The sequence below is a fragment of the Ictalurus punctatus genome, chromosome 12, assembly GCF_001660625.3.
Source record: "Ictalurus punctatus breed USDA103 chromosome 12, Coco_2.0, whole genome shotgun sequence".
Lineage (NCBI taxonomy): Eukaryota > Metazoa > Chordata > Actinopteri > Siluriformes > Ictaluridae > Ictalurus > Ictalurus punctatus.
In genome coordinates, this window is record NC_030427.2 from 6,127,071 (window position 1) to 6,154,480 (window position 27,410).

Sequence of the window (27,410 nt, forward strand, 5' to 3'; positions counted from 1 at the left end):
AAGACCACATCAGGTTCCACTCTTGTCAGCCAAGAACAGGAATCTGAGGCTACAGTGGGTATGGGCTCACCAAAACTGCACAGTTAAAGTTGCCTGGTCTGATGATTCTCAATTTCTGCTGCTACTTGCAGATGGTAGGGTCATAATTTGACATTAATAGCATGAATCCTTGACCTAACGTACTCGTGTCAATAGTTTCATGCTGCAGCTGGTAGTGTAATGGTGTGGGGAATGTTTTTTGGCACACATTTGGCCCCTTAATACCAATTGAGCATCATTTATCTGAGTGTTGTTGCTTGCCACGTGCATTTAGCCATCTTAAAATGGCTACTGTGACATCCAGTATAAAAATGTGCAATTTGTCACAAAGAACAAGTCATATCAAACTGGTTCTATCAACATTACAATGAGTTCAGTGTACTTCACTGGCCTCCACAGTCAGCAGATCTGAATCCAATAGTGCACCATTGGGATGTAGTAGAACAGGAGTTTAACAGTATGAATGTGCAACTAACAAATATGCATAATTTATGTCTACATGGACCAGAATCTCAAGGGAATATTTCCAAAACCTTGAGGAATCCAGGCCACAATTTGAGGCTGTTCTGTCAGCAAATGGGGATCCTACTGTTCTGATGAGGTATTCCTAATAAAGTGGCCAGTGGGTGTATATATATAAAGTTTGCATAAGTATTCACCCCTCTGTACTTAATTGGGATTATATGTCATATGTCTACAAAAAAAGTGCAGAAAAAAAAACTGTAAAATTTGAGATTGCATAAGTATTTGCTGTGAAACCCCTAAATTAGTTCTGGCGCAGCCAGTTGCCATCAGAAATCACATGAATAGATGAATGGAGTCTAACTTTGTGCAATTGTGTCACTTGAACTGAATATAAATACACCTGTTCCTGGAAGGCCCCATGATTAATGTAGAGAACATACTGTATCTAAACGAACAGCACAATCAGGGTTTGGTTACAAAAAATCCCAAACTTCACAGTGGCACACTATTAAATTCATTATTTAAAAAAGTCAGTGAGTGGCTAAGGAGGGCATTAGTCAGAGAAGCAACCAATTGGCCACAAATAATGATGTTACCACCACCATTCACTGTAGGGATAGCGTTTTCAGGATAAAGTGGTAGCTCAGTGGTTAAGACATTGGACTACTGATCGGAAGGTCATGAGTTCAAATTCTAGCACCACCAAGCTGCCACTACTGGGCCCTTGAGCAAGGCCCTTAACCCTGAACTGCCCAATTGTATTTAAAAAAAAAAACAACAAAAAAGATAAATGTATGTCACTCTGGATAAGGCCGTCTGCCAAATGCCATAAATGTAATCTTTTTCCAAATTTTTTTTTACTGAAATTTTGATCTCCAGTCCAGAAGACCATTTCTCACATGTTCGCAAACATAACTTGCTCGACATATGGCTCATCATGCTTTCATAAAGTATAGTGTCCAGGCAATGGATTCTTCCTATGAACAGTCTGTCTCACTGAGCTGTGGATCTCTTCAGCTCCTTCAGAGTTACCGTTGTCATCTTGGTTGCTTCTCTGACTAATGCATTCCTTACCCAATCACTGATTTTTAGCACATAACCTCCTCTAGGCTGTAGTTGAGGCATATTCCTTCCATGTTTTGATAACTGCCTTAATGGTGTTCTGTGGGATGTTCAAATATATATATATGTATTATTACCAAACCCTGATTGCTACTTGTTTTGATAATTTCTCTGTCGTCAGGATTCTAAACTATGTGGCATTCATTGGCTTCCTGTGGACTTCATTCAACTAATAATGTGACTTCTGATGGCAACTAGTTGCATCAGAACTAATTTAGGGGTTCCACAGCAATGAGGTTGAATACTATGCAATCATAAACTTTATGTTTTTTATAAAATATTTTGCAATGTATATGTAGGTACCATGCATCCAAAAAAGGGGCTCCCTTTCGTTACTGTACCTTTACAGTTAACTGAAAGGATGTGACACCAGATACATCATACCGGTAAAGCACCAAAAAGGATCTGAAAGGTATTGTTCACTCACATTGATACTCGACATGGGACAATAAAGGCAGGACAGCTAGCAACTCATATCAGTGAAAAATCATGTCACAAATGTGCATTTGTCTTCCTTTATAAAAAAAAAAAAAAAAAGGTTTTAATGGTAGGCAAAGCAGCTCCCATGTAACTACAGTGGTGCTTGAAAGTTTGTGAATCCGTTAGAATTTTCTATGTTTCTACATAAATATGACCTAAAACATCATCGGATTTTCACACATATAATCCTAAGAAAGCAGATTTCAGTTCCAGCTTATATACTAAAAATAAGGGGTGAATACTTATGCAATGCACTGTGTAAGTTATATAGGTTTGGAAAGTATTCAGACCCCTTTATTTTTCACACACTTTACTGTGCGCTATAGATTAAAGTTAAAATGGCTTAAATTGACTTTTTTGGCCATCAGTCTACAACAGGGGTGGGCAACCTTATCCAGAAAGGGCTGGTGTGGTTGCAGGTTTTCATTCCAACCAAGCAGGAGCCACACTGATTCCACCTGTTTAATCAGTTGATCTTGGCTTTCAATAGACTCAGGTGTGGCTTCTGCTTGGTTGGAATGAAAACCTGCACCCACACCAGCCCTTTCCAGATAAGATTGCCCACCCCTGGTCTACAATCATATTGACAAAGCAAAAACAAGTGTTTTAAAATTTTTGTGAATTCATTGCAAATTAAAAACTGAAATCTCTTATTTAGATAAATATTCAGACCCTTTATTCAGTACTTTGTGGAAGCATCTTTGGCAACAATTGCTGCTTTTCCAACGCAGGAACTTTTGGAGGTACTCTGTGTTTCTCCACCGCAGGGACCAGGGTCTAAATTAAGTTTTGGGTAAAATATTTAGCCCTTGCAAAGCCCCTACTCGGGAGGTGGTACTTTTTCAAAAGCCAGAAACTTTGGGGGATGGGACTTGGGCACTGAACATGCTGATTGGTTAAGTGCACGCAGTATTTATTTTTTTTTTCAACCACCATTTTTAAAAGTCTGTTGCAGTGCAGTTGATTATTGGGATTTGAATAAAAAAAAAAAAATACGACTGACGACTGATGGACTGACGACGAGGTTCAGGCCTTATTAAGTAAATATGTCGAGGATGAAATACAGCAGGAACTGGAAACGGCAACCCGCAATGACAAAGTATACTTAAAAATATCAAGTCAGTTAAGCGAGCTGGGCGTTGTTCACATAGGAAAACAGTGCAGAGAGAAGCTTGTGTGCGCCTGTTCGTCTCTGTAATCTCAGCAATAGCTGATAAAATCTGTTTGCTTACTTTAAGTCTAGCATTACGAGCATTCGCTTTACTACCACTGCTCATCTCTTTTCTTACGTTTTCTCAAATATATCACAATCAACAGCACAGCTTGAATCTTCTCCATGCTTGTTGTTGTTGCAGTGTCGTTATCAGATTTCAGAAAATAGACTGTCCGTTTTTAAAACACGAAACTTTATCCAATGATAAAAAAAATAAATAAATAAAAAAATTAGTTCTGTGCCCGGAAATCAAACCCAGCTCTGACTGGGCCACTCATGGAGATTCAGAGATTTGTCCTGAAGCCACTCCAGTATTGTCTTCACTGTATGCTGTGGAACGTTGACAAGCCCAAGTCTTAGGTCATGTGTACTGGAGCAGGTTTTATTCAAGGATCTCTCTGTATTCAGCCACAATCATCCTTCCCTCAGTTCTGACCAGTCACCCTGTCCCTGCTGCTAAGAGGCAGCCCATAGCATGATGGGATCATATTATCTTCATCTTAGGGATCATATTACCAATTACTGGGCAGTACTTGGTTTTTGCCAGATGTAGCCCAGTTACTGTGTTTGACTGAACGGCTAGCTCTATGAAGAGTCCTGGTGGTTCCAAACTTCTTCCCTTTTAAAATGATGGAGCTCACTGTTCTCCTGCGATCATTCAAAGTTTTAGAAATGGTTTTATATCCTTGTGCAGATCTATGTTTCAACACAATTTAATGTCAGAGGTCTATGGACAGTTCTTTGAATTACATGGCTTGGTTTTTGGGGTCTGCCATTCAATTGATAGAACTTTTACACACAGGTGTGTGCCTTTCTAAATCATGACCGATCAATTGAGTTTGCCACAGGTGGACTCCATACAAGTTCTAGAAACATCTCAAGAAAATCAAAGCAAACCAGTTGCACCTGAGCTCAATTTCTAGTGTCTTAGAAAAGGGTCTGAATACTCAGCTAAATGAGAGATTTTAGTAATTTTTTAGTCATCATTTTTGTCATTTTTTGTTACTTTGTATAGACTGATGGCAAAAAAAGACGTACATTTGGTCTGAATACTTTTCAAACCCACTGTATACAAAGACATAAGGGCAGGTTAATTGAATAAATAACCCAGCAAGTACATACACAGCAAGTTTCGATATGGCTACTTGCCAAACTGCATATTAGCATACTCTAAGAAGAATAAGGAAGCTTATCTTTGTCAAATAAATATTACAGTACAGTGTAATTCTTTTCTTCGCATATCCCAGCATCTTAAGAAATTGGGGTCTGAGCACAGGGTCAGCCATAACACAGCGTAATACTTGCTCAAGGGCCTAACAGCGGCAGCTTGGTGATGGTGGAACTTGATCCCCTGCCGGAGTTACCAGTAAAACTTTCTTATTGCTACTAAACAGCAGCATTAACCTAACACTTCTTTCCATAATAATATATTATACTAACTAGTACACTAGTGAGCAGTTTGGAATGTATCTAATGGCCAGTTGTTTTTGCAGACACATGTTTGCATCCTCATTAGAATAGATGTGCAAAAGTAGCAGATGAAATCAAACATGGATACTATATCATTTGCTGGTATATTGGTTTAGAACTTATGAAAGTTGGACAGAAACCTACCTTATATGAAACCATTATTTGGACAGATACTTTTACTGATTGTATCAGTATATCCATATGTAATTAGTGGTACTGAGCAACTGCATGAATGTTCTAGCTACCAAAAGAATAATTTGGTATGAAGCCATGAGCCTATTTATGTTCATCTTGACCTACCTGCATTATGCTTAGCTAGGTATTTGTCTTTGTACTGTTTCTTCTTCTTGCCAAACCAGGTACAACTGGCCTGCTGCTCCTGCTTGGTTTTCTCCATTGCTAAGCAGGCCACACGCCTAAGAGACACATAATACACCTGAAGTTACCTTATACACCTTAAATTCCCTCTTGCATGAAGAGACAATATACATATTTTTCATATGGGCCAACTAAATTGTTGGAGTCAACACCATATAGTGAGTGTATAGTGCAAAAACAGTAGTGCCATATATAAAATGCTTTTTTAAAACTTCTTTTTCCCCCAAAATTTTGCATTTTAATAAAAATAATTTTACATGGATCAGGAAGTGCAAAAAGATATAAATCATCTTAAAAACCACCTCATATTAGCCCATTATTAAATCATATTAACCCATTATAATATTATTTAATTCCTGAACTTTATAGTTCAGCTATCTGGAATCTCCAATAAATTCCACTTATTGGACATCAAAATACCAGAAGACATGCTGTCATGGATTTTAGAGTACACAAGAATAAAACATACTTGTCATGATTGTCTAGTAACCTTTGTTTCAGTATTGCCCAATACTAAAATGTCCATTTTAGGATAACAAATGTATTAATCTTAGCAGTACAAAACAGCTCAACATGGTCTACACAACAGACTATATCCTCCCCATAGTCTTCCATGCATCTTTTATTTTGGAATATGAAAGTGGGCTTAAAATATTTTGCTTAAAAGTGCATGCTCTATTACACAACAGTTTAATATAGCCTAGTATACAAAATTCAAATATTGTTTAATACAAAATTATTTTATCAATCAAATGAACACACTCAAGAAAATGCTTGCACAATTTTACTGAAATGCTCTCATCTTTTGGAGTTATGTAGTGCAAAAGTCACTTTTAACTGCGTTTAACTTCTCTAACACACACACACACACAAGACAAATGGATGCTACATTTGTTCATTTGAAAAACATTACAAACATTATCTGATTTCCCTAAAAATTAAAAGGTTAGCACTGGAATTAAAGAAACCTCTCATGTAGCCTAATATCAGGAGTCTCATTTTATAAAAACATCTTAGTCTATTGGATATTTCTTTATTTTGCTTTTAATAGATTTGCTAAGTGTTTCCCTGATTTGTTACCAAATTCAAACTGTTCTTGGTGCAAGCTCAGTAAAAATTCATTTTTTTTTTGTTAACAATGTTCTGAAAAGTGAGGGCGAGCATTTTGAATTACTCAAAACTTTATAAACCAGAACATTAAAAGTAAAAGTAAAAGTAGAAATCAAAACCTCTCTGAGCAATGTCACCTTTACACAATTCAACTACAACTCAATCTGATACACTCAAAGGGGCTTTAATTGAAAAAGAACTCCAAACAGCACTGTGCTAAATAATAAATACCCAGGATTAAATGGTTACCCAGAAGAATTTTATAAACATTTGTGGCCATGTATTGCACCTTTATATATGCAAATGATATTTGAAATCCTCAAACTTACCCCAACATATGAATACAGCACTTATCTCACTTATCCCAAAACCAAACAAAAACCTCACAAAATTCTCTACTATCACCCTTTATCATTAATAAATACAGACATAAAAATATTTATTAAGGCTTTTGCTAGAAGCTGTAATACCGTTCTTAGTCCATCTAGATCAGACCAGTTTCAATGGAGAAATTTCTCAGAAAATACACAACGTAATCAACACAACTGCAATTGAATTAAAGCGCCAGTACACTGTTCAAAGATTTAACTGAAGATGAGTTGACAAAAAAGTATATATTGCACAGAAAAATATATTTGTATAGTAGCATATTTCATATCCAGTTAATGTTAATATATAAAAATGTTTATATTATATATTACCAGTTTTATGTTCAGTGATGAAGTAGAAATGCCTTTGTTTGTGGTGAGTGAATGTGAGTCTAACAGAACGTTTTTTAGAATTCAGTCAATTAATTCTGTTAATAGGAATTAATAACATTCAAGAAGTTAAGAAATCTTACTTTAATCTTCAGAATTTAGTTTATGTGTTAATGTTAATTAGAGTAATGTGTTTTCTGTTCATGAGATCAGTTACTGTGAAACAACTTGTTGAAATGGAGAGTAAAGTTTTTATTTGTATTTCTTTCAGAATTGTGGATTTAATTATTATTAATTTAAAACAAGTCATAAAAGGCAGAACTATCGGTATCAGCCAATATTACTCTGTATAATCACGGCTGAGAAATTTTGTATCGGTTGCATCTCTACAAATTACCTTTCATCTACACACACCAAAATTGGTTCTCCTCTCTTGACTTGGCTGTAACCTCTTTAAACGTCTTTCTTTAAACCTGTAAACCTCTTTCTACTGGAAAGGGAAAAAACCCAGAATCAAACTGGCAAGTCTTTATAAATAAAAATCCCTTGGGGGACTAAATGCTCCAATTTTTTTTTTTTTTTTTTTTTTACTATTTCCTCTCTAATGAACTACACTACATTCAATCATTAACACAAATGGTTAGATGTTTAACAGACAGTAGGGCTGCACGGTTATGGCCAAAATGATAATCACAATTATTTATAATGATTATTCGTTGATTTTAGGGACAACACTTTCACATTTAAATAAACAGACCACTGCTTTTACCTCCATGTCGTGCTACATTCCTGCTAATGTACAAACCTTTGCATCAAATTTGACTGGTCCTTAAAGTGCATCATCTCATAGAAGCAAAATATAAATAAAATTGTACCCAAAATATAGAATAAGTAAAAAAATAAAAATACCATCAACCAAATGAAAATATGCATCAAATATAACAATATTCAACCAAATGAAAACAATTCAGGCCTATGCAGAAAAGTCAATAACAGTGTTTACAGGAGGAGAGACACAGACAAATCACCCAATAGAGTGGTGCAGGGACGACGCCATTTTGTACCGGAACCCGGAAGTTATCATCACACCGGTTCCCTCGACAAAAACCCAATAGGATTTTCACATAGACTTATTGCAAAAAATAATCTCTGTGATCAACAAAAGTTTGCAATCTAACACGTTTTGTCCATCAAGATAATTTTCACAAATAAACACAACTTTTATGAAGTTTGAAAACTAAATACAATCTCCAGAAATAAACAGCTAACCGTATGCTGTAAACAAATTACACCACAGTCAGTCAACTTCAACGTCACCATCACCAAGCTTCCGACAAACTTTTCCAAACATGATTTAAATCATTTTCCATAATACGGATTTACTCTGTGGATGAATCTTAATTTTTTCATTAATTTTTGGGGGAATTGTGCACAGCATAACTGAACCAGTTTCAAGGCTCTACAGTAACAATATCTTTTAGGAGTTTAGGTTTTTTTTTAAAGAGATGATAACTTTAATGTGCCACAATATAACACACAAGTAGGCATGAAAAAACTTGAGCTTGTCAATTATGACAGACTAGGAATATAATGTGAGCCACGACACATTAATTTACCTTCTGATAAACTAAATGTAATATTTTCAGTTAATTTTACAGGCTGTATGCAAAAAAACAACCGTTAACCTGTTCCACCTTGTAAACAAATACAATAAAACTCAATGTTCAGTATTTGAAGTCTGCTCCTCTTAAATATATTTAAAGCTACACTATTAGATGTTTTCCACTGTCATGGTTCTGGACTGGAGTCAGTTCTCGACCCGCTCTGTGTGTACTGTGTATATATCTGAATAATCTCATATAGGATGTGATTGGGTGAGTTCATTTACCCGTCAGATGCAAATCGCTTTAGTTTAATGGTGTTCATTATGGATGCACCGATCAGGATTTTTACAGCAGAAACCAATACAGATACCAATCTTTTTTTGTATAAACTTTAATCAGGAGGTCTGACATGAACAGTTAAATGTAAGCTCTCTGCTCATGGTCACTGTTAATTGAATTAAAATAATAGCAATGAGATACTGTTGGTTAAGTTATAAATAAACAAGCATAAAATATTTATTTTTAAATCTTAAACAATAAAGAGTCCTAATTAAAAGTAGACTAACACAAACATGATCCATGTTAGGAAAAAGGCTAATAGCCTTCTACAGAAATAGCGAACTAAGCTTAATGTCATATTGATATTAAATGCAACCCATAGTAATTAAATATTATTTCTCTTTTTTTTTTATATGTTACGAAGTTATTATAATATATTTTTATGTTAAAATATTTATTTATAACTAAGCACATTTTCTGTCTTTACATTTTATTATTTTTTTTGTTTGTTTATTTATTAGTTGCTCCTTTTAGATTGGTTCCCCAGTACAGTGTTCCATGTCTGCTGATAATATTGTGTTTTTGAGGGATTAAATCAAAACATGGAAACTGTAGTTGACACTTCTAGTGATATCTGGCAATCCTGAGTTAAATGAAGTGAATACACTGTGTATTAGAGTTGGTGAAGGGAGTGGAGTAGAGCAGCAGCATACTCCTTCTGAACAGTTGCTACTCTTCATTATGATTGGTGAGAAATTATTTAATAAAGAAGTTTGAATTAAACCCACCTTGCAGTGTTAGCATTATTATTAATTTACTCCGCCCGACGTCGCTGTGGCTACACAAGCAGGTCACAGTCGCAGGTTCAGGTCATTTTGCGTGATCAATTAAAAGATAGCGGTTGTGAGCTCGGGAAGTTGAAGCAGATGATGTACAGAGTTACTTGTCATCATAATGGCTTCTCTGCAGTATTTACACACTTGTTTGGTTGACTGAGGAGATGAAAAGCAGTGTGAAAGTAACTGTTGCTCGGTGTATTTTGGACTTCCTATAGTTTTTATTCCGATTGTATTATACAACTCCGAACAGGTCACTCGCACCAGTGTGAATAAATATTTATTCAGTCGCACAAAGTACTTTTCAGTCACAAATGCGAGTGAAATGGTCGCACTGTAGAGCTCTGAGTTTATCTGCAAAGTTTTTTCCTGTTCGGCGTGATGACGTTTAATGTCCAAACTCTGTAAAAACAACCTCTAGTAGTGCCATTTAACAACATGTTAGTGTCATGATTTCCCCTCGTGCAAAGCGCTGGAACACGAAGTAAAGCTGGTGGCACAAGCATTAAAATGCTAACTTGTTTCCGGGTTTTGGCATTAGAAAATTACATAATTCCTGCACGCTCTATGGTGATTGGCTGTAAGTTTAGGAAGCGCTTGATTTGATCTGCAGCGAAGTTTTCTATGAGCAGAGGATGAACTTTAAACATCAATATCACAGTGGATCATATTCCTGTAATTGTGGGCAGTCAAAATCGTCATCACGATCGATATTCGATTAATTGTGCAGCCCTAACAGACAGTAGCCCAAAATTTGCCTTTGAAAGAGTTACTGTTTATAGATAATTCCATTAAAACCCATCCCTCTTACAAAAGCAACACTATTTATACGACTCTGACTGCATGGTGGAAAGCAAACAAAATAATAAAAATTAATCACTCACTGATCACTAATCTGACCTCACTATAGTACAACCCTATGTACCAGATCAATAAAAAATAAAAACCTGACCTGGAAAGAGAGAGGAGTAAGGAGTTTGGAACCCCAAAACGATGGCAGCTTGTTCATGACCTTCAATCAGTTACAACAGAAATATACAGTCCCCTCTGAAAGTATTGGAACAGCAAGAAAATTCTATTGTTTTCACTATACATTGAAGACATTTGGATTTTAGATCAAAAGATTAAGAGAGATGATAGAGCAGAATTTCAGCTTTTATTTCCTTATATTTACATCTAGATGTGTTAAACCAGTGGTTTTCAAAGTGGGGGCCCCGCCCGGGGGACCTCAACAATTTGGTGTGAAAAATAAATTCTCACTCTCAGACAACCACACACACACACAATCAATTCCTAATATAATGTAAAGATGTAAGATGTAATTATTAATAAAAAAGGGGGATATATTCAGAAGTCTGTATTTTTAATGTGTTTTAAAGACATCTTGCAAAAGGGGGGCCTCGGTCAAATGTTAATGCCATTTGGGGGGCCTTGCCCTGGAAAAGTTTGGGAACCTCTGTGTTAATCAACTTAAAATATGCCACGTTTGGTGACGGACCACCCAATTTGTAGGTGAGCAGAAGTATAGGAACAGATCGCCTTAAAGTAAATTAAGCTAAATAACACTTAATATTTGGTTGCATATCCCGTGCTTGCAATAACTGCATCATGCCGATGAATCACTGACAACACCAAACTGTTGCATTTTTTTTGTATTGATTTCCCGTTGGTATTGCAGCTTTTTTCAGTTTGTTTTGGGGAGTTTCTCCCTTCAGTCTCCTCTTCAGGAGGTAAAATGCACGCTCAACTGGGTTAAGATCTGGTGATTGTCTTGGCCAGTCTAAAATCTTCCACTTAAACCCCCCCACCCCCCTTGCATGATGAAGTTTCTTCCAATTAGATTTCATGCATTTCTCTGTAAATTGCAAGACAGATTTCTGAATTCATTCTGCTGCTACCATCATCAATAAAGATTAGTTAAGTCATCAATAAAGATTAGTTATGTCATCAATAAAGATTAGTTATGTCATCAATAAAGATTAGTGATCCCATTCAAGAAGCAGCCATGCAAACCCAAGCCATGACACTACCTCCACTGTGCTTGACTGATTGATGCTTGATGTGTTGTGGATCATGAGCAGATCCTTTCTTTCTCCACACTTTGGCCTTTCCGTTACTTTAGTAGAGGTTAATCTTGGGTCCAGAACTTTTGTGGCTCATCTGTGTACTTCTTTGCAAATTCCAATCTGGCTTTCTGATTAGTACTGCTCAAGGGTGGTTTTTATGTCGTAGTATGGCTGCTATATTTCTACACTGGAGGTCTTCTTCAAATGGTGGATTGTGATACCTTCACCTGTGCCCTGTGAGGGTCGTTGGTGATGTTACTAACTGTTTTTGAGTTTTTCTTCACAACTCTCACAATGTTTCTGTCATCAACTGCTGCTGTTGTTTTCCTTGGCCAACCTGTTCCATGTCTGGTTATCAGGCATCTCTTTCTTTTTCAGGACATTGCAAATTATTGTATTGCTATGCCAATGCTTGTGCAAAGGCTATGATTGATTTTACAACTTTTCTCAGCTTCAAAATGGCTTGCTGTTCTCCCAAAGACAGCTCTCTGGTCTTTATGTTGGTTTATCCCTTATAACAACAAATGCAGTCTCCACAGGCAAAACCTACGGCTCAAACCAAGAGTAGACATTTAGCGGTATTCTTTAAACAATCAATTTAAGAGGGCACACCTGGGCAGCAAGAAACACCTGTGAAACAGCAGTCACATGTTCCAGTATTTTTGATCACTTGAAAAATGTGAGGGTTCAAACAAAAGGTGCCATGGTCTAAATTGTTTAACACATTTAGATGTAAATATGATGAAATGAAAGCTGAAATTCTGATTTATCATCTCATATTCATCTTCTGAACTCAAACCCAAACGTCTTTAATGTATAGTGAAAACAATAGAATTTTCCTTGCTCTTCCAATAATTTCAGAGGAGACTGTAACTTACCTTGACAGTGTTTTTTTCCAATACCTTAAACAGAAAAAAAAAAAAAATTCCCTCAATACAATATAAGATTTTAAACGGGTCACATTTCACCACTCACAAATTATACTGTATTTGGTATAACGCCAACTTCAAATACCCCCAACAATACCAACCATTTATAATAACAGCATTAACAATTGCCAAAAAGGTCATATTACTAACTTGAAAAACAGTACTAAAATACCCTCTCTCCACCCATCCATCTTCTTTCACTTATGTGAAAATTATTTTTTTCAATTATGTCTGGCTCACAGGGGCAGCAGTCTAAGCAGAGATGCCCAGACCTCCCTCTCCCTAGCCACCTCCTCCAGCAAATCCATAAGGATTCCCAGGCCAGATGAGGAATATAATCACTCCATCTCGTCCTTGGTCTGCTAGGGGTTCTTCTCCCCATTGAAAATCCCCAAAACACCTACTAAAATACTTAACTAAACTAAAATATCCACCTTGACAACTAAAATATCCTCCCTGTATTGGCTTAAACTCTTAACAGAACGTACACCATTAGAAAACTCACAGCAGCCATTAAAAACAGGAACAAATCATATTTAGTTCCCCATTGCTTACATACATGGGAGCTGATACCTCATAATAACAATCAACCTCAGAAATATTTTTTCCTTGTTAATTTAGCGATAAATGTGCAACCTGTGGTGAATTAATTTCTTATTTTGAAGCCCCCTTACCTCAAATTGTTGTATACTGTCTCCTTTCTTTTCTTTGTTTTTTTGTGTCCTTTTTGTGTGTGTTTATTTTTGTTGTTGTATTGTTTTTCCTTGTTGTTGTTTCCTCTTCCTGGTCTGTCTAACCCCTGAGTACATGTAACCCCTGTCCCCGTTACACAATAAAAAAGGAGCCTCATTTATTATTGCATAGAACAAGCTCTAAATATGTGCATAACTGTCAGTATGAATAAGGAAATTGGTATTTATCATGTGCGCATACACAGCTGTACACAGCCCACACATTCTAAATTGCTGTGTTCATGCACGGCCACTCTCATTTGCAATGAAACACCCCCAGAGGCAAACAACTTCCCCTTAAAAAAGCCCAGTAGCATGCTTGTGGTACTACTTAGTTAAAAGGTCTAAGAAGATGAACTTCACTTACAGTAAAGTAGAGCTACTTTTGCATGAAGTATTACTGCAGTATGAATGCACATAAGAAACATGCCATTATTTGGGTCGTACTTGGTTGAAAAAATGCCAGACCCAAAACCCTAGAATTGAGAGCAATTAAAATTGCACTGGCCAAACAAAATCAATTGATGAGACACTCTTGAAGATTTGGCACATTTACTTTACATTTCGTCTGTGTCACCTGTCTGCACCTTCTGAGCACCAATGTCAATAATTATGCTGTCAAACAACTGGTGATATGATTAGCAATAAGTGAGATGGAAGTTCCTCATAATCAGTTTACCCATGGTTGCACATCATGACAATGAAGAAAAACTTGATAAATCACATTCTCTACACAAAACTATGTGCCTGCACGGTTGATAAAGATAAATGAGACCCCTGGTTCTTCAAGATCAGAGGTCAGAAACCTTTTCGACTGGCAGAGCCAAGAAAGCCAAAAAAAAGTTATGTAGATTTTTTTTCTTTAAAGAGCCAGAGAAAAATTCATGTAATTATGTAATGTAATATAATTAATATTATAGTTATTATCTTTACTATTATTGCATAATTATCAAAAGTGGTAACATTTCACAAGGCCACACATTTTGTGTGTTTTTGACCCAACAGGCTACAATTCATCTAATAGGCCTGTAGGTGGCACTCTAACTTCATTTAACCAACTATGATGGCTTCATCAAATGGTAAATTAATACAAGATGCAGTATGTAAGTAAGAGTTCACTGAATACTACTTACCATTAATGTGACCTCTACAAATGTAAATTCGCCTGTCCATTCTTACTGGAAAGTATGATACCTTTTTTCTTTTAGCCATTTCACCTTTGAATGATTAGAACTACGAAATTACTGCTTCGCATCACATTGTCCAATGAAATTTGAGCTTGTTGTGCCACATCACGATTGGGTGTATACATGAAAAACCGGCATCGATTATGAATTATGTAATATTTTAAAATATGTAATATGTAGAGTTTTAATTGGATTGGCACCCTAGCTATCGTGATTTGTAATTGTTTTATTTTCCCCCCGGTCTAGCCATAGGCAAATCACTGAAAGAGTCATATATGGCTCACGAACCATAGGTTCCCGACCCCTGTTCTAGATTAATAAATCCATTTAAGGTTAATTTCATAATCTGTGATTTGAAACGCAGTTTATGACAACAATAGTGGAAAGTATTAGAGAGAAGTTGACAGAGCTTGTCTGTATTAGTGTGACTTTCCATGACACTCCTTATAAGCAACAAATAGGCTTACTATAATGACCGAATCTGTGAATGTGCTTTTACATTGACATGCAAATGTCAGGCATCTTTCCTCTCTGACCTACCCCTAGTAAATTTTAAGGAAAGGTAAGTATGTGAATGCTGTTTGCATAGTAGCTGTGTGCTCATACAAATAGTCACACATCACAAGCATAAGAACTCACCACTCTTGCAGCTCAGGAGAGGGAATGAGTCCAGCTGTACCATTCTTCATGTTCTCCAGCTTGCCCTGCCACCAGTTGTGGTCATCTTTACTGATGATCTGGATTATGTCTCCAACCCGGAAGCGAACACCCGCTTCTTTACATGGGATGAGGTCATCTTTGGCGGGATCATACTCAAACTGTGCACGTACGAAAATCTGAGGACAAAAGTTGACATTTTAACAGTCAGGATGTTAACTGATATAAAAATGTTAGAAGAGAGGAAAGGAGAACAGAACAATAGGCAGTGGTAAAATGCACATGACATTAAACAGAACAGAAAAAGCAAAGATAAAAAGTGTCTTGTTGAATCTGACTGATGGATGGTTGCAACAGATAGGGACCATAGCCACTAAAACAAAGGTTATGACGCCATGTTGTCACACACACATGCACCTGCACACATCCTCTATAACCAGGCCAATGCCCCAGACCAAAGGCATATGCCTGTATCATACTGATTGTGAGATCGACCATACCACTAAGGCAGCAGGGGGTGGGAAACAAAATGGGCAAGGGACCATTTCTTGTTATAGGGGACTATACAATACAATAATAAGCTACACCCATAGAAGTGAAACCTTAGGAAACAGCTCTGTTGCAACTGGGGGCAACAAAAGCAATGAAATGGTTAAGGCCAACAGGAAGACATGGAGTTTAATGTATTAACATCAAGTGTGAAAGACAACGGTAATCAGATCTCCTCTGAAGATACATACCTTCATGGACATTTTATCCTTGATTGCAGGTCTGGAGATCTAAGGTTTCAAAGTATCATGCACATATACACATGAGTGCACACATACATACATACACACACACACACACACACACACACACACACACACACACACACACACACACACAGTATAACAAAGCGGACACTGACTGGACTCAAAGAACACTAGGTCCTATGTGTGCTAGATAAAAGAGACCACCCCATCAAGATTAGGCCTGGAGTTAGACTTATTAGTTAACCTCACTATCTGAAGCTGAACCTTTACTAGTATCATCACACTTGTGAGCTTGGGTGAACACACTGATTCCATAAACCCACATACACTCAGGTGTTCAGGTGAAGTGTAGCTGAAAGAGCAACCAATGTTGTAAACCAAGAGTCATTTTAAAGATGCTCACCTGTCGTCCTTTGGGTTGGATAGTTGCTGGCAAGTCCTAAAAATAACATTACCATCCATTAGTACACAAGTATTCTAGTAATAGTAAATGTATGCTAGGAATGACTGGTTCACTAATTCTAACTATAAATAAGTTACAAATCTACAGAATATACAGTGGGATTGGAACGTATTTAGAAATTATTTCAATCTTTTCAGTTTATTGTGTTGTACAGTGCAGTGAAAAACTATTTGCCCTGATTTTTTCTGTTTTTGTGTATATCTCATTAAATTGTTTCAGAAATTAAAACTAAATCTAAGATAAAACAAAGGCAACCTGAGTAAACACAAAATACAGTTTTTAAATGATAGTTATTTATTAAAGCAAAAAAGTTATCTAATACAAACTGGGCCTGTGTGAAAATGTATTTTCCCCCATAGTTACTAATTCCCAAAATCTATGAAACTGCATTCATAATGGGGTTCAGCTGGACTAGACACAACCAGGCCTGATTACTGCCAGCCATGTTCAATCATATCAACACTTAAATAGAACTTTTTCAACAGCATGAAGCTGGTTAAAAGGTCTTACCCAGTAACACACTATGCCAAAATTGAAAAAAATTCCAGAAATGATGAGGAAGAAGGTGATTGAAATACATCAGTCTCAGAAGGGTTACAAAGGCTCTTGGACACCAAAGAACCACAGTGAGTGCTATTATCTCCAAATGGATAAACTTGGCACAGTAGTGAAACTTCCGAGAAGTTGCTAACCTTCCAAAATTATTCCAAGAGATCAGCAACTACTCATCCAGGAAGTCACAAAAGAGCCAAGGACAACATCAAAGCACCTACAGGCCTCTCTTACATCACTGTTCATGACTTCACTATCAAAAATGGCATCATGGAAGAGTGGCGAGGCGAAAACCCATTGCTAACTCAGATGAACATTAAGGCTCATTTAGATATAGCCAAAACACTCCCTGATGATCCTCAAACCTTTTGGGAGAATGTTCTATGACTTGAGGAGTTGAAAGTGGAACTGTTTGGAAGACAGGGGTCCTGTTACATCTGGCGTAATCCAAATACAGAATTCCACAAAAAGAGCATACCTACGGTCAAGCAGGGTGGAGGTGGTGTGATGCTGTGGGGATGCTTTGCTGCTTCAGGGCCTGGGCAACTTGCAGTAATTGAGGGAAACATGAATTCTGCTCTTTACCAGAAAATCCTAAACGAGAATGTCCTGTCTTCCGTCCGTAAGTTGAAACTCAAGCACAACTGGATTACTATGCAAGACAATGATCCAATGCATAGGAGTAAGTCCTAGTCCTAGTGAAAGACTGATCTCCAGTTATTGGAAGCTTTTGGTTGCAGTTATTGCTGCTAAAGGTGGCACAAGCAGATTTTAAGTTTAAGGGGCAATTAGTTTTTCACATTGGTAATCAGTGTTGGTTAACTTTTTTTGCTTCATGAAAATAAAAAACAAAAACTGTATTGTGTGTTTACTCAGGTTGCCTTTGTTTTATGTTGTATTTCATTTGAAGATCTAAAACTATTTAGTAAGAGATATACAGAAAAACCTGAAGATATCAGGGCAAATACTTTTTCACAGGACTGTAGATTTAATTTAACATGTTTTAAATATATTTTTGGCCCATCCAATAATCCATAATGATAAAGCAAAAACATGTTCTTTAAAGTTTCTTGCAAATTTCTTAAAAATCAAAAACTGAAATATCTCATTTAGCATTCAGATCCTTTGCTAAGACACTCTACATTGAGCTAAGGTCCATCCTGTTTGCTTTGATTTCCTTCAGATGTCTCAAGTTGACTGGACTGGAGTCCACCACTGTCAAATTCAATTAATTGTACATGATTTGTAAAAGCACACAGCTGTGTGTATAAGGTCCCAATTAACAATTAACAGTGAATGTCAGAAAAAAAAAAACATTAAGTCCAATGAACTCTCCATAGACCGCCGCAATCAAACTTTGTCGAGAAATACAGTACTGTGCAAAAATCTTAGGCACCATATTGTTTTTAAAAATTAATGTTGTCTCAGAGGTTTATTTGATTAGATTTTTTAGATTGACACTATTTATTATTTTTTTAAATGACAATGTCAACAAAAAAATGTACATATTACATAATAAACAACTTTTCCGACATAATGAAGGCTGTCGAGGTTTACTTGCAAAAACAAGCAAGTGTGACAGTCAAAGTCTCCAGAAGAACTGTGGCAGGTTTTCCAAGATGCTTAAAAAACTTACCAGACAATTTGTGTACTTGAGACTACTGATACATTTTTAAAGACAAATAGTTTATTATAATACTTTATTGCTGTTTGCCGCTCTTTATAGTAGTTTTTTGGTAACACTTTATTTTAATTAAAACACATTAGGGGTTAATTAAGGTTGTTGCTTGTTCAGTAAAGCCAAAACTAGACACTTGTAAATGGTTTACTCACGATGAATTACACAAGTGGCTCAGTGATTCCCAAACTTTTTTCAGAGCCCTAGCTCATTCCGACTATTCTGATATACACACACATACACACCGATCAGCCATAACATTAAAACCACCTGCCTAATATTGTGCAGGTCCCCCTTGTGCCGCCAAAGCATCTCTGAAGGTGTGCTGTGGTATCTGGCACCAAGACATTAGCAATATCCTTTAAGTCCTGTAAGTTGCAAGGTTGGGCCTCCATGGCTCGGACTTGTTTGTCCAGCAAATCCCACAGATGCTCGATCAGATTGAGATCTGGAAAATTTGGAGGCCAAGTCAACACCTTGAACTCTATGTCATGTTCCTCAAACTGTTCCTGAACAATTTTTGCAGTGCGGCAAAGTGCAGTATCCTGTTGAAACAGGCCACTGCCATTAGGGAATACCGTTGCAATGAAAGTCAAACTTGGTCTGCAACAATGTTTAGGTAGGTGCTACATGCAGAGCTTTATTTATGTAGTGCTTTTCTAGGCACTCGAAGCACTTTACGTTGTATGGGGGGGGGGGGATCTGCTCAACCACCACCAGTGTGTAGCATCCACTTGATGATGCAATGGCATCCATAGTGTGCCAGAACACCAACCACACACCAGCTATTGGTGAAGAGGAGAGAAGAGTAATGTAGACAATTCTGGGATGGAAATTATTCGGGGGCCATAATAGATAAGGGCAAATAGGTTTTTTAAATGACCACAGAGTGTCAGGACCTCGGTTTAACTTCTCATCCGAAAGACTCTGCTGTTTTTACAGTATAGTGTCCCTGTCATTATACTGGGGCATTGGGACCCACATGGATCATATGGTGAGCCACCACTTCCAGCAGCAACATTAGTTTTCCCCAGGAGGTCTCCCATCCAGGTACTGGCCAGGCTCAAGCCTCCTTAGCTTTGATAGGAAACCAGGTGAGAGCTGCAGGGTGATATGGTTCTGAAGCCTTTTTATGTGGATCTGCCACCTATGCAGCTGGATGTTTAAAGTCTCATGCAGCATTATTATAATAATTAAAAAACTGTTATTCAAGTCTACGCGCCGACAAATGAGGCAGATGATGAAGAGAAGGACGCCTTCTATGACCAGCTGCAAGACACAATCGCGGTTGTCCCCAACCATGACATAAAGATCCTCCTTGGCAACATGAATGCGCAACTCAGCAGCGACCGTCAGGGCTTGGAAAACGTGATCGGACCTCATGGATCGGCAGCAGTAACGAGTGATAATGGAGAGCGTCTCCTATCCCTATGCAATCTTAACAACCTTTGCATCGGGAATACATATTTTATTCACAAACGGATTCACAAAAAGACGTGGCGGTCACCAGATGGGGCCACTCACAATGAAATCGACTATGTATGCATCCATCGACGGTGGCGCTCGGCTTTACGTGACGTACGGGTTTTTCGCGGCGCCGACGTCGGATCTGATCACCACTTGCTTGTGACCTCAATCCGACTACAATTGAAAAGAGTGGCCTGACACAACACCGTTCGGTCATTTGCCTCCGAGAAATTGAAGGACCGCGTGAACGCCGAGCACTTCCACATTGAACTCGCTAGCCGATTCCAGATTCTTGACAACTCGGCCAGCATCGAAGAACAATGGGCACAGATCAAGGATGCTGCCATCGAGACGGCAGAGAGAACGATTGGTCGACGGCGTGGAACGCAGCGAGAACGGTGGATTCAGGACCGGACATGGTCGTTGCTCGATGAAAGACGGGTCAAGAAACATCAGCGCGATCAAGCAAAGACCAAAGAGGAGCGAAATGAAGCATCGCAGGCGTACCGAGAACTTGACTGCAGGGTCAAGAGGAGTTGCCGAGCAGACAAGAAGGACTGGCTGGACCGGAAGGGCACTGAAGCACAAGTGGCTGCGGACCAGGGTGACAGCAGGACTCTGTTTTGTGTGGTCAGAGACCTCACTCGGGCCCGAAGCGGCTCCACTGGGCCGATAAGGGATACAACCGGCAGGATTCTAGTTAGCAAAGAAGAGCAGGACGCGCATTGGGTGGAACATTTCAAAAACACCCTAAACCAGCCGGCTCCCGTAGCCACGCACGACTTTACAGTCTTTCCTCCTCCCTATGAGCTGGAAGTGGACATGAGCGACATCATGGATGCTGAGGTCGCTGCAGTGATTCGTCATCTGAAAAACAACAAAGCACCTGGTCTTGACCAAATCTCGGCAGAAATGCTGAAAGCGGGTGGTGATGAAGTTGTACGGGTGCTCACTATGCTGCTCAATGACTGCTGGCACATGGAACGTGTCCCAAATGACTGGAGACAGAGTGTCATCGTCAAATTACCTAAGAAAGGTAATCTCGCAAACTGTAACAATTGGAGACGCATCACACTTCTGTCTGTCCCAGGCAAGGTATTTTGTCTCGTCCTCCTCAAACGGATACTGCGAGCAGTCGATCAGGCTCTACGGGACGAACAGGCCGGGTTTAGAAGCGGTCGGTCGTGTACTGAACAAATCTTTGCTCTTCGAAACATCATTGAACAAAGCTCCGAATATCAGAAACCGCTCTTGGTCAACTTTATAGACTTTAAGAAGGCGTTTGACAGCGTCCACCGGAAATCGCTTTGGAACATCGCACGGCTATATGGCATTCCACAGCGGTTTATCACCATTTTCCAGAACTTATATCAGGATTCTAGCTGTTGCATCCGGACGGACACAGGTCATACTGCCTTTTTCACCATCGACACCGGAGTCAGACAGGGCTGCATTCTTTCACCATTCTTTTTCCTCATGATGATGGACTTCGTCATGCGATGAGCACTAACACAGCCAGCGTCTGGAATTCCGTGGACAAGCCAGGGACGCCTGACTGACCTGGAATTCGCCGACGATATTGTGCTATTGGCGCAGAATGGGATAGTCTTACAGGAGATGACCACTAGCCTGGAGCACGAAGCAGCCAAAGTTGGGTTACGGATCAGCACTGACAAGACCAACGTCATGGCGGTCAGCTGGATGACGCCGGTGCGGATCACGGTGAGCAACCAGCTGATCAAAGAAGTCAAACAGTTCACCTACCTTGGCAGCATTGTGGCTGCGGATGGTGGGACTAACGCGGATGTCAATCGCAAAATCGGCAGAGCATTTGCAGTCTTCCAACAGCTACAGCCGATTTGGGCTAGGCGAACTATTCACATCCACAGCAAACTTCGCCTGTTTAATAGCATCATCATCCCAACCGCCATCTATGCATCTGAAACTTGGAAGAGCTCGAGGGCAGTCATCCACAAGCTGAATGATGCCTGATGCAATGATACCTGAGAAGAATACTCGGTGTATCATACCGTGATCGTATTTCAAATGAAGAAATTCTAAGAAGAGCAAACTCCCGCAGCCTGGCAGAAATGGTCGTAGAGCGAAGAATGCGCTTTGCAGGACACATTCTACGGATGTCTGACCACCGCCACGCAAAAATCGCGCTGCGCTGGACGCCGCCACGGGGGAAGAGAAGAGTAGGGTGGCCGCATAATACATGGCGACGAACATTCATGGAAGATCTACAAGCGCTCGATGTCAAGTGGGAAGATATGGAAATCGATGCTGCCGACCGAGCCCGCTGGCGAATGCTTGTTGCCCGATGCGCCCCGCTACGCGGACGGAACTAACTAACTAACAACCAACATACAGTCATTCTGGCTTTTATGGTGTACAGAGAGTCAAATACACAAAAAGGTCCAGGAGAACTGAGGCAGTTGTTGTCTACTGTGAATACCATACCAATCTCAAGTTTCTCCAAAATTAATCTAATTTGTAGCTTGCATCTCTTCTCATCCCCATCATCTCATCTGATTTTTTTTTTTAACATTGTGGGTCCACTGCTTACAAAATTCAATCCCAAGCCATGTGTGCACCAATGGATACATAAGGGGCACAGGGAGAAGTAGAAGGACACTGACATGACAGCTTTGTAGAATATTTTGTGTTAGGTAAGATGCCTTTTTTCTTTATTATGTTGTATAGTTAATGTTAGTTTATTTTAAGTAGGCCTACTCTATGAAATGTACCTATTGAAGTGACAGCACAGTAGGCCTACGGTGTTTCTGTATTGATAAGCTAATAAAATGTGCAATCCATGAATGTTTCCCTTTATACTGAGAATACCCACTGCTATAAACTCGTTACATCACTGTACCAGTTTGATCAATTACATTGGCCTACCTAGCAGCACTGAATATCGTTGGCTATGTGAGATTCTAGAAACACTTTTAAGTGTCTGTAAGTTCGAGGATGGGGATTTTTCACGTGCCTCCTGTCCTGCCGGATCACTACTCTCTTATTGTTCCAGGACCTGCCGATTTACAAATTAAACGCTGGGTACATGTCAAAATAACATCCACATGCAACCCAGGACCCAAGGTTTCCCAGCAGAACATTGCCCAGAGTATCACACTGTATCGTACTGCTTGCCTTCTTCCCACAGTGAATCTAGTGCCATCTCTTCCCCAGGAACGCGATGCACACACACCCGGCCAACCACATCATGTAAAAGAAAACGTGATCAATGAGCCTTGGGTGCCCATGACCCTGCTGCTGGTTCATGTGTTGTCCTTCCTTGAACCACTTTTTTGAACCACATTTTGGTAGGTACTAACCATTGCATACCGGAAACACCCCACAATACCTGTCATTTTGGAGATGCTGTGACCCAGTCGTCTAGCCATCACAATATGGCCCTGGTTAAAGTCACTCAGATTCTTACGTTTGCCCATTTTTCCTGTTTCCAACACATCAACTTTGAAAACTAACTGTTCACTTGCTGCCTAATATATCCCACCCCTTGGCAGGTGTCACTGCAATTAGAATCAAAGCTATTCACTTTACCAGTCAGTGGTTTTAATGTTATGGCTGATCTGTGTATATATACACACTGTATATTCTCGTCAAAGTGACTGTGACTGACTCCCTGTTCTCCAGCAACAATGTGTACACTATCAGTTTCTAGTTCATGATTCACACTGGCCATGACTTTTTAAGCTGCCATTTTATCTCTTGTCCACTGTGCTAGCCAATGACCACCAGTAGATCTTCTGAAATACTCAAACCAGCCCATCTGGTACCAACAGCCATGCCACGGTCAAACTTACTGAGATCACATTTTCCCCCATTCTGATGTGAACATTACCCAAAGCTCCTGGCCCGCATGTGCATGATTTTATGTATTGTACTGCTGCCACACTCCTAGCTGATTAGATAATTGCACGCATAAGTAAGTGTACAGGTGTTCATAATAAAGTATATACCTGTGGAAGTGGGGGCGTGGTTGAGCGCCGGTTTGTAAGGGCGGAGCTGGAGAAGATGAACGGTAAGGATTACACACCTGCAGGAAATCTTGCTAACAAGTGTTCTATGTTTCAGTGAATGGTGATGAGGATAAAGAGGGGAGAGGTGGGCACCTCGTGACAGAGAGAGCCTACCAGCACAGAGCCATGTGTGTGTTTAATCCACTGAAAAGTGAAAGGAAAAATAAAGAGAATAAAGAACCCTTTGAATTGTCCTCAGCCTGCATCCCACTTCCGCATTTCTGACTCAACCCAGGAGAAATGGTACACTGGTGCCTAAATCCGGGATTTGAGGAAAAGCCACCATCATGGAGTCCTCACCACTGGCCAAGATCGCCAGGTCAAATGTGATGACACAGTGTACTGCAGGCACAGATCAAAACTTACGATAAACCTAATTTAAACAAGTTTCTAATTACAAGTTTATGTAAAATATAAAGTGAGCATGATAAGAGTCTGGTAGTACAGGTACAATAACTACAGTATTTAAATTAACGTGGTATTGTATGTGTGCCATGATAGTGCAGCTGTAACATGCAGGCTTTCTACGGCAGCGACCGGGATTCGAGCCTCAGCTCAATGAAGATTTTTTTAAATGGGCAACACTAACTGGAGGCCCATACCAATTTGAAAGATTCAGGTGATGGACTTCTAGCAAGTTATTGTCATTCATTCGTATAATTCCAACAATTATGACTTTTTTCACTATTTAGCTGTCTTTTTATTTTAAGGATCATATATTTTTTAAAAATGTGTGAAGTTTGTGATTTTTAGGTTATTCGTCATTTAGTACAGTTTCTGACCATCAAATCAAAACAGACTTGTGATTTGATGACACAATGTTTCCTTATTTATTAAGAAACTGAAGTAACTAAATACAAAAATGATACTTTAAATTTTACTTCTGACAGAGTACTTTTAGTTGATGGATGCTCCATATATTTTTTTGATGAGCTGCAGAGATATTCAAGACAACTATATTATATATTTTTTTATTTAATATATAAAATTGTTTTATTCACAAGTGCCATGTTTGTGATTTTTATTCGTTATGTAGAATATTTAGATCAAGCACTGTTCAGAAATAGGTGAAGTTGTATATCCTACCATTTAATTTTCCAGTTTAGATTTTATTTAACTGTAGATCAAAAAATAAAGGAATGCTTTGTAACATTATTTTACAGAAATCTCTGCCTTTTGACTTTTTCCATCTTCAGAACACTGAACACTGTTCATGCTAGGGGGGAAAAATATGTTAGTATATTGTTTGTAATCTTATAACAGGTTTTATTTAGCAACTGATAATTTCTTACTGACCTATTTCACTGTCCCAACAGTTACAGTTGTGACCAAAAAAATTTTTAAGTCAGTGAAAGTACCACTAACTTTTTTAAAACCTTTTTTAAGAAAAGGAATGTAGTTTGTTTAACTGGACAATCCAGGGAGTAAAATACATATGCTCACTTACTGTAGCTTGACTAGCTTTAGATTCACATGCAAATGTATTGGGCGATTAATAAGCAATTATCATCTTTAAGTAATCTTATCATCTTTTGGCTCAGTTCGAATACTGAAGGCGATAGTGGAATGGGTCCAGTGCCACTGTCCAGCGTCTCTAGACAAGGAGGTCCACCTGGCAAAGGACCACTTGGTGGCATATCGGGGGCAGACAAGCCTCTCCCTTCTCTCTCTCTTGCTCTCATACTTCCCACCCTCCTCACCCTTCCCCCGTCCATGCACCTCTGAAATGGGGGCCATCCCCCCCAAAACCAGTTGCCTGAACACGTGCTTTCCCTCCCCCTCCCTCTGTGTGTGTGTCTGTCTCTTCCCGCTGAGTGTTCAAGGGGGTACATGTCACAGGTGTCAGCTTGTGAATCCACCGGCCACCCCAAAAGCGCTATTGTACCATTTACCATTAATTCAGGTCCCCTTTGAAAAAATAGAATGGACTGCACAAGGGCATTGTTTTCTGTTTGTTTTTGTGGACTACGCAGTGTGATACCCAACTATGAGGTAAGGTGAACTAATAGAGGCAGGTTTACTGCCTCAAACCATGGAGGGCAGTGCTTCCCATGGCTTTGGCGATGTCCGTTCTGGAAAGGGAGGAGGTGTATATATATACACACCTAGTATCTCACAAAAGTGAGTACACCCCTCACATTTTTGTAAATATTTGATTATATCTTTATATGCGACAACACTGAAGAAATGACACTTTGCTACAATGTAAAGTAGTGAGTGTACAGCTTGTGTAACAGTGTAAATTTGCTGTCCCCTCAAAATAACTCAACACAGCCATTAATGTCTAAATCGCTGGCAACAAAAGTGAGTACACCCCTAAGTGAAAATGCCCAAATTGGGCCCAAAGTGTCAATATTTTGTGTGGCACCATTATTTTCCAGCACTGCCTTAACCCTCTTGGACATGGAGTTCACCAGAGCTTTGCACAGGTTGCCACTGGAGTCCTCTTCCATTTTGGTCGACCATGGTGAGGCCTGTTCTGAGTGGAACCTGTCCTGTTAAACCGCTGTATGGTCTTGGCCACCGTGCTGCAGCTCAGTGTCAGGGTCTTGGCAATCTTCTTATAGCCTAGGCCATCTTTATGTAGAGCAACAATTCTTTTTTTCAGATCCTCAGAGAGTTCTTTGCCATGAGGTGCCATGTTGAACTCCCAGTGATCAGTATGAGGGCATCTGAGAGCAATGACACCAAATTTAACACACCTGCTCCCCATTCACACCTAACAAGTCACATGACGCCAGGGAGGGAAAACGGCTAATTGGGCCCAATTTGGGCATTTTCACTTAGGGGTGTACTCACATTTGTTGCCAGCGGTTTAGACATTAATGGCTGTGTGTTGAGTTATTTTGAGGGGACAGCAAATTTACACTGTTACACAAGCTGTACACTCACTACTTTACATTGTAGCAAAGTGTCATTTCTTCAGTGTTGTCACATGAAAAGATGTAATCAAATATTTACAAAAAATGTGAGGGGTGTACTCACTTTTGTGGGATACTGTATATATATATATATATAAAATTTTAATTTCATCCTGTTCCTACCTAGTCATGACCAAGTTTCTAGTTGTGCTGGGTTTCAAATTTGTTGTGCTGGTTTCTGGTTGTGCTGGTTGCAAACCCATGAACCACAGATCTTCTGGGCACAGAGAGAAATCACCTACTGTTCCTCATCTTATTGCACTT

General features: G+C 39.1%; 1 protein-coding gene across 4 annotated transcripts in view; it reads right to left on the bottom strand.

The window, feature by feature from the left end:
- Positions 1 to 27,410, bottom strand: part of caskb (calcium/calmodulin-dependent serine protein kinase b) — a 137,917-nt gene that overhangs the window by 12,269 nt on the left and 98,238 nt on the right. For 2 of the 4 annotated variants that reach the window (XM_047158984.2, XM_047158985.2), the window contains 4 exons: positions 16,423 to 16,458; positions 16,005 to 16,043; positions 15,247 to 15,443; positions 5,090 to 5,205 (listed from right to left, as the gene is read on the bottom strand). In XM_047158984.2, the coding sequence (XP_047014940.1) occupies positions 5,090 to 5,205; positions 15,247 to 15,443; positions 16,005 to 16,043; positions 16,423 to 16,458 (388 nt within the window). The remainder of the gene's footprint in view (positions 1 to 5,089; positions 5,206 to 15,246; positions 15,444 to 16,004; positions 16,044 to 16,422; positions 16,459 to 27,410) is intronic. The other 2 variants (XM_017482101.3, XM_017482099.3) reach the window with 1 other exon arrangement.